This window comes from Pipistrellus kuhlii, unplaced genomic scaffold (assembly GCF_014108245.1).
Source record: "Pipistrellus kuhlii isolate mPipKuh1 unplaced genomic scaffold, mPipKuh1.p scaffold_m20_p_2, whole genome shotgun sequence".
Lineage (NCBI taxonomy): Eukaryota > Metazoa > Chordata > Mammalia > Chiroptera > Vespertilionidae > Pipistrellus > Pipistrellus kuhlii.
The window spans coordinates 162,665,015-162,679,715 of NW_023425515.1; the positions used below are offsets into that span (position 1 = coordinate 162,665,015).

Here is a 14,701-nt window from a genome sequence, read left to right on the forward strand (position 1 = left end):
ATTTGAGCCCCAGTAGGGAGCTTGCAAGAGGCAGCCAATCATGTTTGCTTTCACATTTTACTCTCACATAGATGTTTCTCTCTCCCTCTTCCTTCCTTTCTTTCTAAAAACAATTAAAAAAGAAATAAAAGACTTCTACTCTGGAAACTACAAATCTTTGTTGAAAGAAATTTAAAAGACCCAAACAAATAGAGAGGTATACCGTGTTCATTGATCAAAAGACTCTTTTATTATGAGAATATTTCTCAAATTAATCTTCAGATGCAACATAATCTACATCAACTTTCTGACTTCTTCATAGAAACTGGCAATCTAATCCTAAAATTTATATGGTAAGTCAAGAGACACAAAATAGCCAAAAACAATCTTAGAAAAGACGAAATTGAAGGACTCACACTGCCATTTCAAAACTTACATTAAAGCTATAGTAATCAAGAGAGTGTAGTACTGGTAAAAAAAAAAATAATAATAATAATAATAATAATAATAATAATAGACATAGATCAATAGATAGAACTGAGTCCAAACTTAAGCCCTCACATTTATGGTTGAGTTTTGACAATTGCCAAAACAATTTCATAGGGGATAGAATAGTCTTTTTTACAAACGGTACTGTGTAGGGAGTGGTTCTAGGGTCAAGCCTTGGGCGACCTGTGGCAGGGCCACAAACAAGTCCTAGCCTTGAGGGCAGAGCTCTCCTAGCATTGTTAAGCCTGACCTTGTAGCCCTCCCTAATTCCTTCCTAAGTAGCTAAAGAGCTGTGGGAGGTGCAGCAAGTATTGCCAAAACAAGAACCTTCGTATACTTGTTACTCCATCCTTGTTTTAATCAGACTGTATAAAATAAATGCTCTGTATCTCTCTGGGTCACTGTCTCTCCATCAGAGGACAGCTGCCCCATCCGGCCCCACCTTTTTCTTTCTATCTCTGTGTCTGTCTCTTTCTTTCATTTTCTCAATCCCCAGTCGCCCCTACTCAGGAGCCAGACCGCTCCCTAGCCTCGATGGGCACGGAAAAGAGAGAAATATTTATAGTACTGGGACATCTAGGTATCCACAGGCAAAAGAATGAGTTAGGATCATTACCTTACAATATACAAAAATCAACTCAAAATGAATCAAAGATCCAATGTAAGAGCTAAAACTATAAAACTCATGAAAAAATACTGGTGTAAATTTTTATGATCTTAGCTTAGTCAGTGGTTTCTTAGATATAGCATCAAAAATACAAACAACAGGAGGGGGAAAGCTGAAGGAGGTCAATGGGTGGGGAGGAGGAATACATATGTAATACTTTCAACAATAAAGAGTATTTTTAAAATATTAACAATAAAGGGGGAAAAACAGATAATTGTACTTTACCAAAATTAAAAACTCATGCTGCAAAAAACACCACCAAGAAAGTGAAAAGACAACCCTAGAATGGAAGAAAATACTTGTAAATTATATAATAAGGAGCTTATATATAAAGAATTTTACAACTCAATAACAAAAAGACAGCTAACTTAATTTAAAATGGGCCGGGCCAAGGACTTAAAGAGACATTTTTCTACAAAGATGCACAAGTGGTCAAAAAGCACATGACAATATGCTCAATTTCATTAGCCATCAGGAACATGCAAATCAAAACCACAAAGAGATACCACTTCCAAAAGACAGATAATAACAATGATGTGGAGAAATTAGAACCCTATTATATTGCTGGTAGGATTGTAAAATGGTTACAGCTGCAGTTGAAAACAGTTTGGCATTCCCCAAAATGTTAAACATAAAATTATAAAGTGATCCAGCAATGCTGCTCGTAGATAAATATCCAAGAAATATGAAAACATATGTTCACACAAAAACTTGTACACATATGTTCATAGCAGTATTATTTATAATAGCCACAATGCAGAAACAGCTCAAATGTTCATCAATAAATAAATAGATAAACAAAATGTGGTATATCTATGCCATGGGTATTATTCAGCAATAAAAAGGAATAAATTACTGATCCATGCACAACATGGATGAACCTTAAAAACATTGCTAAGTGAAAGAAGCCAGGGGGAAAAAAGACCACATCTTGTCTGATTCTATTTATATAAATTTTTTAGAACAGACAAACTAGAGACAGAAAGTAAATTAATAGTTACATGGGGTTATAGAGTTTGAGGCAAATGGATAGTGTTTGCTAATGGGTACAGAATTTATATTGAGGGTGATAAAAAGTTTCTAAAAATGATTATGATGATGATTTCACAACTTTGGGAATATATTAGAAGTCACTGAATTATACACTTTAAATAGGTAAATTGTATAGTATCTAACATATATATATATATATATCAATAAAGCTATTATTTTTAAATACTCAGTATTAAAAACCAATATTTTAAAATGGGCAAGATATTTGAACATACAGTTCAGCAAAGATGATATTTGGATGAAAAATAAATACCTGAAAAGGTGATTATCCATTAGGGAAGTGTGAATCAAAAACACAATAAGATACCATGGCACCACCTTTAGAATGGCTTGAAAAAAAATAAAAGTGTGAGTCAAACCACGTGCACCAATGTGGCAACTCTCATATGTTGCTGCTGAGAATGCAAAACAGTTTAGCAATATCTTTTAAAGTTTAATATTTATTTACCACACTCCAGTGTTTGCCCTGGACAAATGAAACTTATGCCACAAAAACCTGTTCATGAACATTTATTGCAGTTTCATTCATAATCACCAAAGATGAAAAGCAATCCAAATGTCTTTCAACAGTGAATGGAGTAACAAACAAATGGTGGAACAGCTAGACAATTGAATACTATGCAATAATAAGTATGAGTGAGCTACTGACACATACAATAAATTCAATGAACCTCAAAGGCATTATGCTAAGTGAAAGAAGCCAGTCTCAAATGGCTACATACTGTATGATTTATATTTATATAACATTCTCGAAAAGAAGGAACTGTAAAGACAGAACAAGTCAGTGGTTGCCAGGGATTAGGAGTTGGGGAGCAGTTTTGGTTATAAAGGAGCAGCACAAGGAAGTTTTGTAGGGTGATGGAAGTTTTCTGATTTTAGTTACACAAATCCTATACATGTGTTCAAACTTTTAGAAATGTGCTTTGAAAAAAGTCAATTTTGATGTATGTAAATGTAAAATATAATCACTTCAGATAGCATATAAATAAATATAAGAGTAGATTTTATATGTGTATATATCTGTATATGCGTCACACACACACACACACACACACACACACACACACACACAGGAGCACATAATTTAAATTCATCAATCAAGATTGTTTCGAACTTTGACCACCAACAGGAGTGTTTTTTTTAACTGAGTAACATTTTATCTCTGAGATTGTTTAGAATTGCTGAGCTATGGTGATAATGTCAAAAGCAGACCAACTTGTAGTCAGTATTATTGTTTTAAATTCTCTACAAACAACGCACCCTCTCATTGCCTACTCTGAGAAGGACGGCTCACGTGGCCCCAACTCTGGTATGCCACTCTCTCCTGTGGTTCTGGAATAAAAGCCATTAGGCATAGAGAAACTGATCCTAGAAGCTTAAAATCAGTGGACTGTAATGTCCAAGGGATGTAAGTGGGACTTTGACAGTGTCTGCTATGGACCCCCAAACTCTGATTTGTATGTATGCATGCATCCTATAAAATAAAAGCCTAATATGCTAAGTGTCTGGTCATCCAGTAGTCCATTCAACCAATCAAAGTGTAATATGCTAATGATATGCCAAAGCTGCTCAACTGCTCACTATGAAATGCACTGACTACCAGGGGGCAGATGCTCTGACTAATAGGTTAGCTTGATACTGGGGTCCGGCCAATTGGGAATGAGTGAGATGGGTGGGCATGCCTTGGAGCCCTCCTATGGTCCCTCCCTGGCTGGCTAACCTCCAGCGTCCCAATTGTGCATTGGTGGGATCCCTGGGCCTAGTCTGCACCCTCTCGCAATCTGGGACCCCTCAGGGGATGTCAGAGAGCCGGTTTCAGGCTGATCCCACAGGCCAGGCCAAGGGACCTCACTGGTGCATGAATTCATGCACCGGGCCTCTATTGAATGAATGAATGAATGAATGAATGAATAAATAAATAAATAAATAAATAAATAAATAAATAAATAAGACCTTAATGGGGGCAATTGGGTAAATCTTAATAATGTTTTGGATATCGGATAATATAAAGGAATTGTTTTTCTTTATTGTTTACCCTATTACAGATATCTTCATTTCTTCGCCTTCACCCTCCCTCTGCCCCCACCTCTTTTCTGGCCAACACCACACTGTTGTCTGTGTCTATGGCTCATGCATATACAATATGTCCTTTGGCTAATTTCCTTCACCTTTTTTCATCCAGTCTCTCCACACCCCCCTCCCCTCTGACAGTAATATTGATAGTGTATTAATGATATTGTGGTTTAGTTAGAAAATGTCTCCTGCTTTGGAGATGCATCCTGAGGTATTTCACAGTGGAATTTCACAATACCTATAACTGACTTTTAATTCCTCAAAGAAACATTTAGGTGAAGCAAATATAGCCAAGGTTAATAATTACTGGTTATGTGATGAGTATATAAAAATTTATTATATTGTTCTCTCTGCCTTCTTATATGCTTGAAATTTTTCATAATAAAAGGTTTTCGAAAATTAAAAAAGGATCAGAAACATTGAGTCTCTTAGTGCCAGAACCAGTGAACCCTCACTCCAATAAAATCCCATGGCTCTATTATGGTACATCCCAAGATGAATTTGAATCAAAGCTCAGAGGATCCCAAATTCTTGTGGAAAAAATAGAAATGCAAGTAACATGTTTTTCCACCCTAAAATGCTAAAACAACGATCATGCAGGGCTGACATGAGCAAGCATTCAGCTGTCCTGAGATTTTGGTTGTCCAGCAGGCAGGTCCTACTCACTGCAGAAGCCTGAGGACAGGCTGCAGAGAGGGTGTCAACTCCCTTTTTTTGATTCAGTATAACATGGGTCACCTGCAACATGCAGTCTTGTCACTGTAAGGCAAGGTCATAAGGGGCCATGTAGCTTTCAAGTATTCACTGGAGCATCTGCTCTCGGAAGCCCAAGTCAACACGTTAGAGGTCTGAAGCCCTGAGGCCACCATAATGGAAGGGCTACATGTAGTGCTCCAGTCAATGGTCCAGCATCCCCCAGCTTTCCAGGCCTCTATGCAAAGGCACCAGACATATGTCTGCAGTTATCAACCTCCAGACCAACAATCCTATCTGCTGAGTACCACCAAGAGATCGCCATATCACCATCTGGAACAAAAGAATGACCCAGCCATGCCAAATGTCTGACCCACAAAATCATGAGATAATAAAAAAATTTTTAATCACTAAATTTTGGAGTTATTTGTTATGCAGCAATAGTACCAGTATCAGGAAGCCAGAGATATAGCCTAAGCTAGGCTGTAGCAGATACAGTTTTTACTGGGGCCTGAATCTTTAGGAAAAAGATGTCACTTGTCCACATGCACAAAGTGCAAGACCTTGAAAGGGACCTTACAGATGATGAGGCTTGGACTTTAAGCTCCATTGGCATCACTGGGCCTTTGGAGAGGTGAGCATGATCCTCAAAGTGGAAGAGAAGGAAAGGGCTTTGCAGGCAGAGGGGACTGCCCGGTAAAGGAGCAGGAAAGTGCACTGTCTTTTAGGTGACTCTAAGGAGCTCAGCGTGGCCAGAGTGCAGAAACATGGGAGGTGGGGATGGACAAGTCAGAGAACAATGAGCTGCTGAACCTAAAGCTTCCGGAAGTAGAAGGCACGGACAGGTTGATAGGGACCGACCTGTGCAGATGGGGAACCCTGACGTTGTCACGACAGGCTGCTCAGGGTCCTGCCCCAGGACAGTGACCTTTACAAGGTGCAAAATTTTAAGAGAATGATTTTAAGAGACTAGCCTTCTTGGCATGAACAGAAATGGAGAAGCAGAACTCCAGTGTCTGGGGTCTCAATACACACACACACACACTCACACACCCTGCAGCCTCCACTAAGGGAGTCTTGTGTCTGTCCTATGGGCAGGAAGGCCAAGTGCTGGGCCACTTGATCCCTCCCAAGGCCCTGTGGCCACCCCCTGCTGACTCTTTCAGCTATTTGGTACTCACACCTAAAGACCCTATATGCCCCTCAAACTCTAGATGTTGGACACCAAAGTTTTTTCTTCACCCTTGACTTTTGTCTCTGCTTCATGGGCTCACAACTCTGAGTGTCTCCAGCAATGAGTCACCCAGCCCAGACATACCTAAGATTCAGGGGTGAGTCCTCCTCCTGGCTTACACCTCACTTTGGATCAATAGTGGAGACTCTGGCTCCTGGCAGTTCTTGAAGCCAACCTCTTCTCTCCCTGTCCCCACTTCCACTGATCACTTTTTGGTGCTGCCGTTTCTCATGGCTCCTCCTCAGAGGGGTGCAGCCTTCCCCCTAACAATCTATCCAATGCAAATGCACATGTCACCAGCCATACTGTCAGCGGCCCCCTCACTCTGAAACCCCGGCCCCTTACCCTGACAGTGCTCCCAGGTCCTCCACGATCTGACCTCTGACTCATGTCCAACATCAGAGCCTGTCGCTCTCCACCTGTTCCCCCACAAAGACCCTGCACCACTTCCTGCGGCAGGTCACAGTGCTGCCCCTCACCTCTGCCCCCAGGACTCGCCTTCTCTCACAAGCATCTCCAGAACCCACACTCTGCCATCTGATGACCCTTCAGTGTGGCCCCTTGCTCTGGGAAAGGCGTCTCCCATAACCTGTGACACTTCAGAAGACTTATAAGGAGAATTGCTTCGGCCACTCAATCCCTCTGAGGTGTTTACTCTCCTGTGAAATGGGAAATAGCCACTCCAAAGGATCTGATCATGAGAATGAACACCTAGTTAGGAAGCAGTGAGCCAAGAGGTTTTTGCACATTATCTGATTTAATCCTCACAGCACCCAGAGCGGCAGACACTGCCATGAGCCCCTGAAATTGAGGTGAAGCTCCCTGCCTCGCTCGCCTTTCCATGGTATGGCCCTGACCCCTGGGCCATACCAGTGCATCCCCCTTACCTGTGTCATCAGCTCTGCAGCCCCACCACCCTGCGAATGTTGAGAGGGCAAAAATGATGCCTCTTTTACACACTAGTGTATCCCAAGCTCCTAGAATTGAGTTTGGCACTGAGTAAGTACGTAGTAAATATTTACTGACTGAAGTAACCCATGAATGAATAGACCCAGCCAGTGACAGAACCAGGATCACAGCTCTTGGCTTTTTCTTGCCTGCTAAGCAGGATCCTGTGTAGAACTGCTTAGGACCGGATCTGGCACACAGTAGGCACTCAATGGTGTGCAGCTGCTGCTGTTGTTTGAAGAAAGAGGAGGAAGAGGAGAAGGAGGGAAAAAAATAATTGTAAAATAAGTACCACCTAGTGAGTCTGTTTTGCCAATAGTCAGAGCTCTCCCATTCCATTCAGGCCCAGGTCCTCCCAGTGCCCAGGCCAGATCGGGTCCAGCAGGCAGAGGGGTTAGGGAATAGACATGGACAGTAGATGCCCCATCTCATCTCCCACTCTCAGCAGAAAAGAGTTGGTGTCCCTGCCCCTGTTCTCACCATCAGGGGTGTAGGCACTGCCTGCAACCTCCACAGCGGAACCAGTTCAGGCCCCAGTCCCCTAAACCCCCTCCCCCAGGTAGCTCCCCAACCAGAGGCACCTACTCACCACCCACCCAGCTTACACACACACACACACACACACACACACACACACACACACGCACTACACACTGCTATTTAGCAATCTGGCTTGACCGTCCTGGGTTCTGATTCTGGCTCCTCAGAGCATGAATGTGTGGTCCTGGGCTGGTCACCGGCATTCTCTGAGCCTCACTATTCCTGACAGCGCTGTGGGCAGGGAGGTCAGGGGCTCCCGTGGATGCAGGACTTTGCCAGGCGTCAAGGCTGTGACTGACCGACCTGGGTTTCCATCCCAGGGCCTCCGCCACAGAGATGCGCTGGGCAGGGAAGAGAGGAACCTGAAAACCCCACTGCTCTACCCCCTGGGCTTCCCTGGAACCATTCTGACCTCCATCCCAGACGCTCACAGTCAGAGACCACAGCTTCTCTGGGCTCTGGGGGCTGCCTGGGGAGCGGGACTGGTCGGGGGTTTGTGCAGAGGCCCCATTTGGGGCCAGAAGAAAGCTCTTGCTCTTCTGGAGAGGACAAATGTTCTGCTCACTGCAACAGTGCAGAGAAGGGACCCAGAATACCGGAATGGTAGGACAAGTCCCCAAACCACTCTGGACCTCAGTTTTCCTCTGTGATGTGGAGCCGATAATAAACACTCATAGGTTATGTATAGATTTAACCGATAATAAACAGCTCGAGGGATTCTTTCCGTTTTGCTGTGAGAATGAACGAAAATTCGACATCTAAGAAGCTGCAGATGTTCTTGGGAGTGGGGCGCCTGGGCCCAGGGACGCCTCCCCGGGGTCTGGCTTGAATCTGGGGCCCCTGGAGCTGCAGGGCAGGCAGGTCCCTCCTAAAATCCAGAACCCAGCCCCTTCCTGGGCTCACCGCGGGTGGGACGAGAGCTCCGGGCGCGGCTGGTGAGGGAGGAGGGCGAGGGGCCGGAGCGCAGCGGTGAAGGCAGGAGTTCACACTTCTGGCCGCTCCCGGCTTTCTGCCGCAGCCTCCGCTTCTGAGTAACACTTCCCGGTTCCTTTCTTCAGACTTTCTCTCTCACCCCCCCTCCCCCCATCTCTTGTCCCCATCTTTCTTCTCTCGCTTCTTCTCCCCCCCACACTTCCATCTCGCCGTCACCCTCGCACTTTATAACCAAACAGCCAAACCCCTTTCCAATTAAAGTGGAATTAGGCAACTCAATCAAATTAGTTCCCTATTAAAGCCCTTCTTTATTAAACCGTTTTCTTGTCCTGCTATTAAGTTTCACCGCCTGGCGGAACTCGAGCCGGCCCCAGAAGTTTACCTTGGGATGTCGCCGGCCGGGCCAGCCTCGGGGAGGGGGCACCCTGGATGGGCAGCGGGAGGAGGGGTCGGTCCTAGAGCCGCTAATTTGCTCCGCTCCGCTTGAGGAGGGAAGTAAAAGGGGTGCAGAGTGAGGTCCTCACCGCGGGCGGGAGCAGCACCCCACCACCAAAATAACCGGAATACCAGAGTTATTCCAAAAACAGCAGTGGAAGATCGTCTTCCTTTGCAGCCCTCCTTGGGCAGCTGCCGCCTCGGCAGCCCCTGGTCCCCAATCTCTCTGAGAAGGGAGGCGTGCTGGGTGCAACCCGGCTGAGCCCAAATCTGCGCCCCGGGGGGAACCAGAACCTGGTTGCCCGCCTCGCAGGACCCCGGAGAGAGGCTCGCAATCCGGGACCCCGAGCACTGGCCAGGCGACCCCGCCAAGGCCGGCGCCCGAGCCGGGAGCGGGGACCAAGGCAGAGGCGCAACTCGGGAGGCGCGCACCAGCGCTGTTCCTACCGGAGTCCTCAGCCGCCGGCCCGCGGGAAGGTCCCTCCCGCACTCCTGAGGGTCAGGGACCAGCGCGGGCTGCGGTCAGGCTTCTCCCTGGAACCACTGCCCCAGCAGGAAATGAAGACCGTTCCAATCCCGCTGCCCTGCCCGATGAGCCGGACGGGATTCGGTGTTGTTTTCTTAGAAAATAACATTTATTTCTAGCTCAGGTCTATGCAAAGGAAAGCACACAGTGAGCCGTTCTCTGCAGCAGCGTTTCCCCAGGCCGCCCTGGGCTGGGGGCTCGGCGGTCCGGGCGGAAGGGGAGGGTAGAGGGGAGGGGAGGGCCTGCGGGAGGACAAGTCTGGCTCAGTCACCAGTCGCTGCTCCGGCTGCAGCGCTCACCTTGGCCGCTCCTTAGGGAGAGACCGGCCCAGTCAGTTGAGCAGGTGAGCGAGATCCGTCTGGAGTTTACAATATATTTAGTTTATAAAACCTGATAAGTAACAATGCGCGCAGAGTCTAATTTTTCCATGTTGTCCTTTTTTTTTGTTGTTCACGTTAATACCGAGGTCACCTACAGATTACAATTAATAACTTAGAGAATTCCATGTTTATAACATTATACACTGGCTTATATATATATGTGTAGGTTATATATAGATTTATACATATATAAAAACTCACACTGCACCAAGGAAACCCATGCTGACCGGCATAAGCGACAAAGAGAGCGACAAATACCGCAATGAGGAGGAAAGTGCACTGCAGAATTTGTTTCCTTTTTTTAAAAAAAACACAATGATATCGATATATATGTGTGTGTCCCAAAGACTCGACTCAGTGCCAAGAGATTTATACATCCTAATTTATATTTGTTAGAGCACATATTTAAAATTATTTAGAGGGAGGGGAGACACAGAAGACACTCTCGGACCATCCTGCCATCCATTCGAGCGCAGGGCGGGATGGGCGTAGCTTACAGGAGAGGCGGGAGCGTGCGCTAACGGAGGCAGACTTGGAATTCGCAAGAATTGTCGCTTTTGCAAGGGCTGGGGACCCTTAGGGAGGGGGCTGGGGAGATGAGAATCAGGGCCTCACACCTCCTCCCAGAACAACTGCGTCTGTAGCTGCTCCGCTTTGCTCAGTTCTTCCCTCCCCACCCTACAAAACTGAGAACCAACCCCCTTGGAGAGAGAGGGGACCCCCTCCGGGACGCAGAGCGCGCCCTGGGCGAAGGGGGACCGGCAGCCCCCTGTGTGTGGGCCGCCCAGCGCCCAGCGGCCAGGACTTCCCCCCTACTGCTTCTCAGGGGCGCCGTTGACCATCGGCCCGTACAGGCCGCCGCTGTAGGACGGCTCCTTGTGCACGGCGGCCGCGGCGGCGGCGGAACGGTCGCGCATGAGGTCGCTGAAGGCGTAGTCCATAGGCGGGCGGAAACCGAGCGTGGGCACCAGGCCGGCGGTGGAGTAAGGCGCCATGAAGGCCAGGCCGCGGCTGTGCGCCGCCGCCGCAGAATAGGCCAGGCGCAGGGGGCTGAGGCCGAGCGGCGCGCCCAGCGGGTAGGCTGCACCTGCATCGGCGGCGGCGGCGCCGAAGTGGCTGGCGTTGGGCTGCAAAGGCGAGAAGGCCGAGCGGCTGCTCAGCGAGCCCAGCGTCCCCGGAGCCATGGCGCCGGCCAGCAAAGGTCTGTGGTGCGGGGGGGCGGCGGGGCCCGCCTGCAGCGGCGCTGGCAGCCCGGGGCCCCCGGTGGCGGCGTCCACCCGGCTCAGCCAACCATCCTCCGCTGCTGCTGCTGCGCCCGCGGCGGCCTTATCCGACGGCGCGGCGGGGCCCAGGCCGGCTGCCAGGCCCCCGCGGTGGTGGTTCAGCACCTGCTCGATGGCCTGAACCACGTCGCCGCCGCAGCCCTGCAGCACCAGCTCCAGGACGCCGCGTCGGTGGCCCGGGAAGACGCGCGTCAGAATGTCCAGCGGCGTCCGCTGCCTCGGGCTCGGGCCCCCGCCCAGCCCCGGGGCCGGAGGGGCCTCTGCCTCTTCTCGGTCAGCCTCCGAGCCGGATTCAGAGCCCAGAGGGCTGGTGGAGCCTGGGCTGTCCTCCTCGCCGCCGCCTCCGGGGCCGGCGCTGCCTGGGCAGCTGCCACCTGCCTCCTTGGAGGCCCGGGTCAGGGGCGACCCCGAAAAGGACTCGCCGTCGCCGTTCTCGGAGCCCGAGCCTGGCCGCACCTCCGGGGATGAGGTCCCCGGACCGGAGTCCGCGCCGTCGTCGGGTGATAAGGGCTTCCCAGGCGGCGGGGGCGGGCTGCCTGGCCGGCCTGCCTGAAGCAGCGCCTTGGGGAACAGGTCAAACTTCTGTAACTTGGCCTCTGGGAGGGGAGAGATGGGGGTGTAAAGAACAGTTAATAGTGGGGAGGCGACCACACCCACAGCGCCCCAGCCCTTGGCATCCCAGTTTCCTTTCCCAGGGAGCCCCGCTGTGACCTTCACTCACTGGGCTCCAGTGCGCCTTGCTCTTTGCTCCGCCATTCCCTCCTCTGGGTCCCTACAGCCCTGTCTTTCCTCCCCTGGCCCCAGGGAGCCTTCCCCTTTCTGCACCCAGAACCCCAACCACCTGCACCCTGAAAACTCAATAGTCAGTATCCTTCTTCCCATACCTGTGCCCTAACCCCTCCACCGTTACCCCCTTCCTAGCCTTGCCCTGCCCTGGAAGAGTGGCCTGGCCCTGGGTTCAAACAGGAGCCAACATAACTTCCAGCGACACCGCACACCATATAGAAAAGCCCACTCCGCCTCTGTGCTTTCAGGAGCCAGCCCAGGCCGGTGCCCTCTGGCCCTGGGCAGCAGAGCCTATATAGGAAAGCGCCTGGGACATCTACAAGATCCCAAACTTCTCTACATGCAATAATAATAATAATAATAATAATAAGCCACCCTTTCCGAAATTAAGACCTAAGAAGTTCTTGTCTCCCAAGCTGAGAGCTGAGAGAGCCCCAACGGTGCCCACAGGGTCTCCTCCCTCCCCGGAAAAAAACAAAAAAACAACCTAGGACTTTTGGAGAGTGGGGCCAGGCTGGGAGCAGAGGGGCAAAGGGAAGGGCATCCAGGGAAGCGAGAGCGCGCACTTGAGAAGCCGGGACAAGAGGGGAGAGGAGCAGGTTGAACAAGGAGCAATGGGAACTGGATTACCGGGAGTCACAAGTGGAAAGAGAACGAGTCGTCTCCACACCTAGAGAAGGAGGGGCGGGGCGGGGAGGGGGCCTGGCGGGGGTCGGGTTTCCAAAGGGAGCTGGGAAATAGAGGGGCCACGGCTGCGGGTGGAGACGCACAGAACCGGGGAGAAGGCGCGCAGGTTTCTGCGCTGGGGAGCAGGCCCCGCGAAGCGAGCGGGGAAGCGGGAACCTGTCCGTGCAGGCGTCTTCAAACTACGGCCCGCGGGCCACATGCGGCCCGCAGAGGAGTCTGATCCGGCCCGCCAGGATTTTTGGGCAGTGAGCGCAGCCGAGGTGTTACAGTAGGAATTAGTAGTTCATATAGTCCGGCCCTCCAGCTCTCTGAGGGACCGTGATCTGGCCCCCACTTTAAAAAGTTTGAGGACACCTGGTTTAGAGGAAATAAGACCTAAGCGTTCACTATTGGGCCCGCGGCGAAAGAAAAGTAAAATGCAAATGCTTCAGCAGAAAGGGAAGAAAAGAGCGTGTATATACTTAAGCCCCAAATCAATCGGGGCTGGGTGCGCGGTGAACTCTAGCCGAAGGGAGATTTGGAGAAGGGGAGTCTACTCTTTGGTACCCAATCAAGTCCCCGGCCCCTGTGACCGCACCCCTCTCTCCCCGCCACCCCTCCCTCCGGCCAGGCCGCGCCCTCACCTGAGCTCCCGGCGCCCGCCGCGCCTCCGCCGGTCCCCGCGGGCGCCCCGGCCCCCGGGCCCCCGCCGTCGGCGGCGCACACCGAGCCGAAGACCTCGTAGGCGGGCCGCGGCGGGAGGATGCCGTTGGCCGCGGCCAGCGCCAGGCCCTCGGCCGTGCCGTACAGCAGCTGCAGCTCGCGCGCCTCGTTCTCCTCCTGCGCCTGCTGCCTGCGCAGCGCCACCTGCGCCGCCATGACGCGCTGGCGCTCGGCGATGAGCGTGCACTTGGCGCACAGGCAGTCCTTCCAGCGGCAGTAGCGCTTGTGGCCCTTGAGCGCGGACACCACGCCGTGGTTGCGGCAGCGCGCGCACTTGGGCGTCCGCGGGTACTTCTCCGCCGCGCGCAGCAGCAGCGGGGGCGCCCGCAGCAGCCCGCCCGCCACGCTCACCGGCAGCGACGCCGCCGCCGCCGCCGCCGCCGCCACCGATGCCACGGACGCCACGGGCGGCCCAGTCGCCGTGGTCGCTGCCGTCGCGGCGCCGGGCACGCTGGGCAGCTCCGAGCGAAGCTCCATGTCAGGACCTGGCGTGGGAGACAGAGGGGAGCGGGGAGAGGCTTAGGGTGAGGAGGGCACACCGTGCGCGAAGCTAAAGCACAGCCTGGAGAAACCCAGGCTGAGAGCGGGCAGATTCGGACTCTGAAGTTTGGCTCCTGGTTGTCACATTGTTGGGAGGAGGTGCCTTTGGAGCCCCCTTGTAAGGCCGAGCCCCCCCTCCCCCCACCACCACACACACACACACACTCTGGTTCTGAGCTCTTCTTATATCTGATGTGTGGGCTGGGTGTAAGATTTCGTCTGAAGCAGTGGTTCTGCCGGAAAAATAAAAACAAAGTTTGAAAGGTCACTGGTTCATGTGGATATAAGGAGAATTTGGTGGGGGGAAAAAAACACGACAGTATCCCCCAACGTTTAGTTCCATTGGGGTAAGACGATAGAAATGTTTGTTTGGTGGGATTTGATTTAGAGGGAAGATTTTGACCCAACAGATTGATGCTGAGATAAAACAGAAACATCTGAGGTGACATGCGGGTTTTGTGGAAGAGAGAAGAGGAGAGAAAAGGAGAGTCCAGCTGGTTGGGCTGGGTTTTGTTTGTTTGTTTGTTTGTTTGTGGGGGTTTTTTGTTTGTTTGTTTTGTTTTCCTTTTGCTTTGTCTTGCTGGTGGGAAAAGGAGAGGTCAGTGGGGAAATCAGGAATAGGAGGAATAGCTCTAGGAAGTGGGGTGAGGGTTAGGAGACCACGCAGGGACCAAGGTAGGCCCAAGGGCCCAGAGACCCTGCAGTGGTGAAAGCTACCAACTCCGTGGTGCGGTCATTCATAGGGTGGGAGGG

At 50.7% G+C, this 14,701-nt stretch overlaps 1 protein-coding gene across 1 annotated transcript; it reads right to left on the reverse strand.

The window, feature by feature from the left end:
* Nucleotides 1–9,930: 9,930 nt before the first annotated feature.
* Nucleotides 9,931–14,096, reverse strand: DMRTA2 (DMRT like family A2). Its single transcript, XM_036447632.2, has 2 exons — nt 13,330–14,096; nt 9,931–11,829 (listed from the first exon to the last, which is right to left on the reverse strand). Exons 1-2 carry the CDS (start codon nt 13,883–13,885, stop codon nt 10,763–10,765), a joined length of 1,623 nt encoding a protein of 540 aa, XP_036303525.1. The 5' UTR covers nt 13,886–14,096; the 3' UTR covers nt 9,931–10,762.
* Nucleotides 14,097–14,701: the final 605 nt, after the last annotated feature.

Coding starts and splice junctions, on each gene's coding strand:
- DMRTA2 (XM_036447632.2), bottom strand. CDS start 13,885: ATGGAGCTTCGCTCGGAGCTGCCCAGCGTGCCCGGCGCCGCGACGGCA. Junction 11,830..13,329: donor GGCGGGCGCCGGGAGCTCAG/GTGAGGGCGCGG, acceptor CTCCCCTCCCAG/AGGCCAAGTTACAGAAGTTT.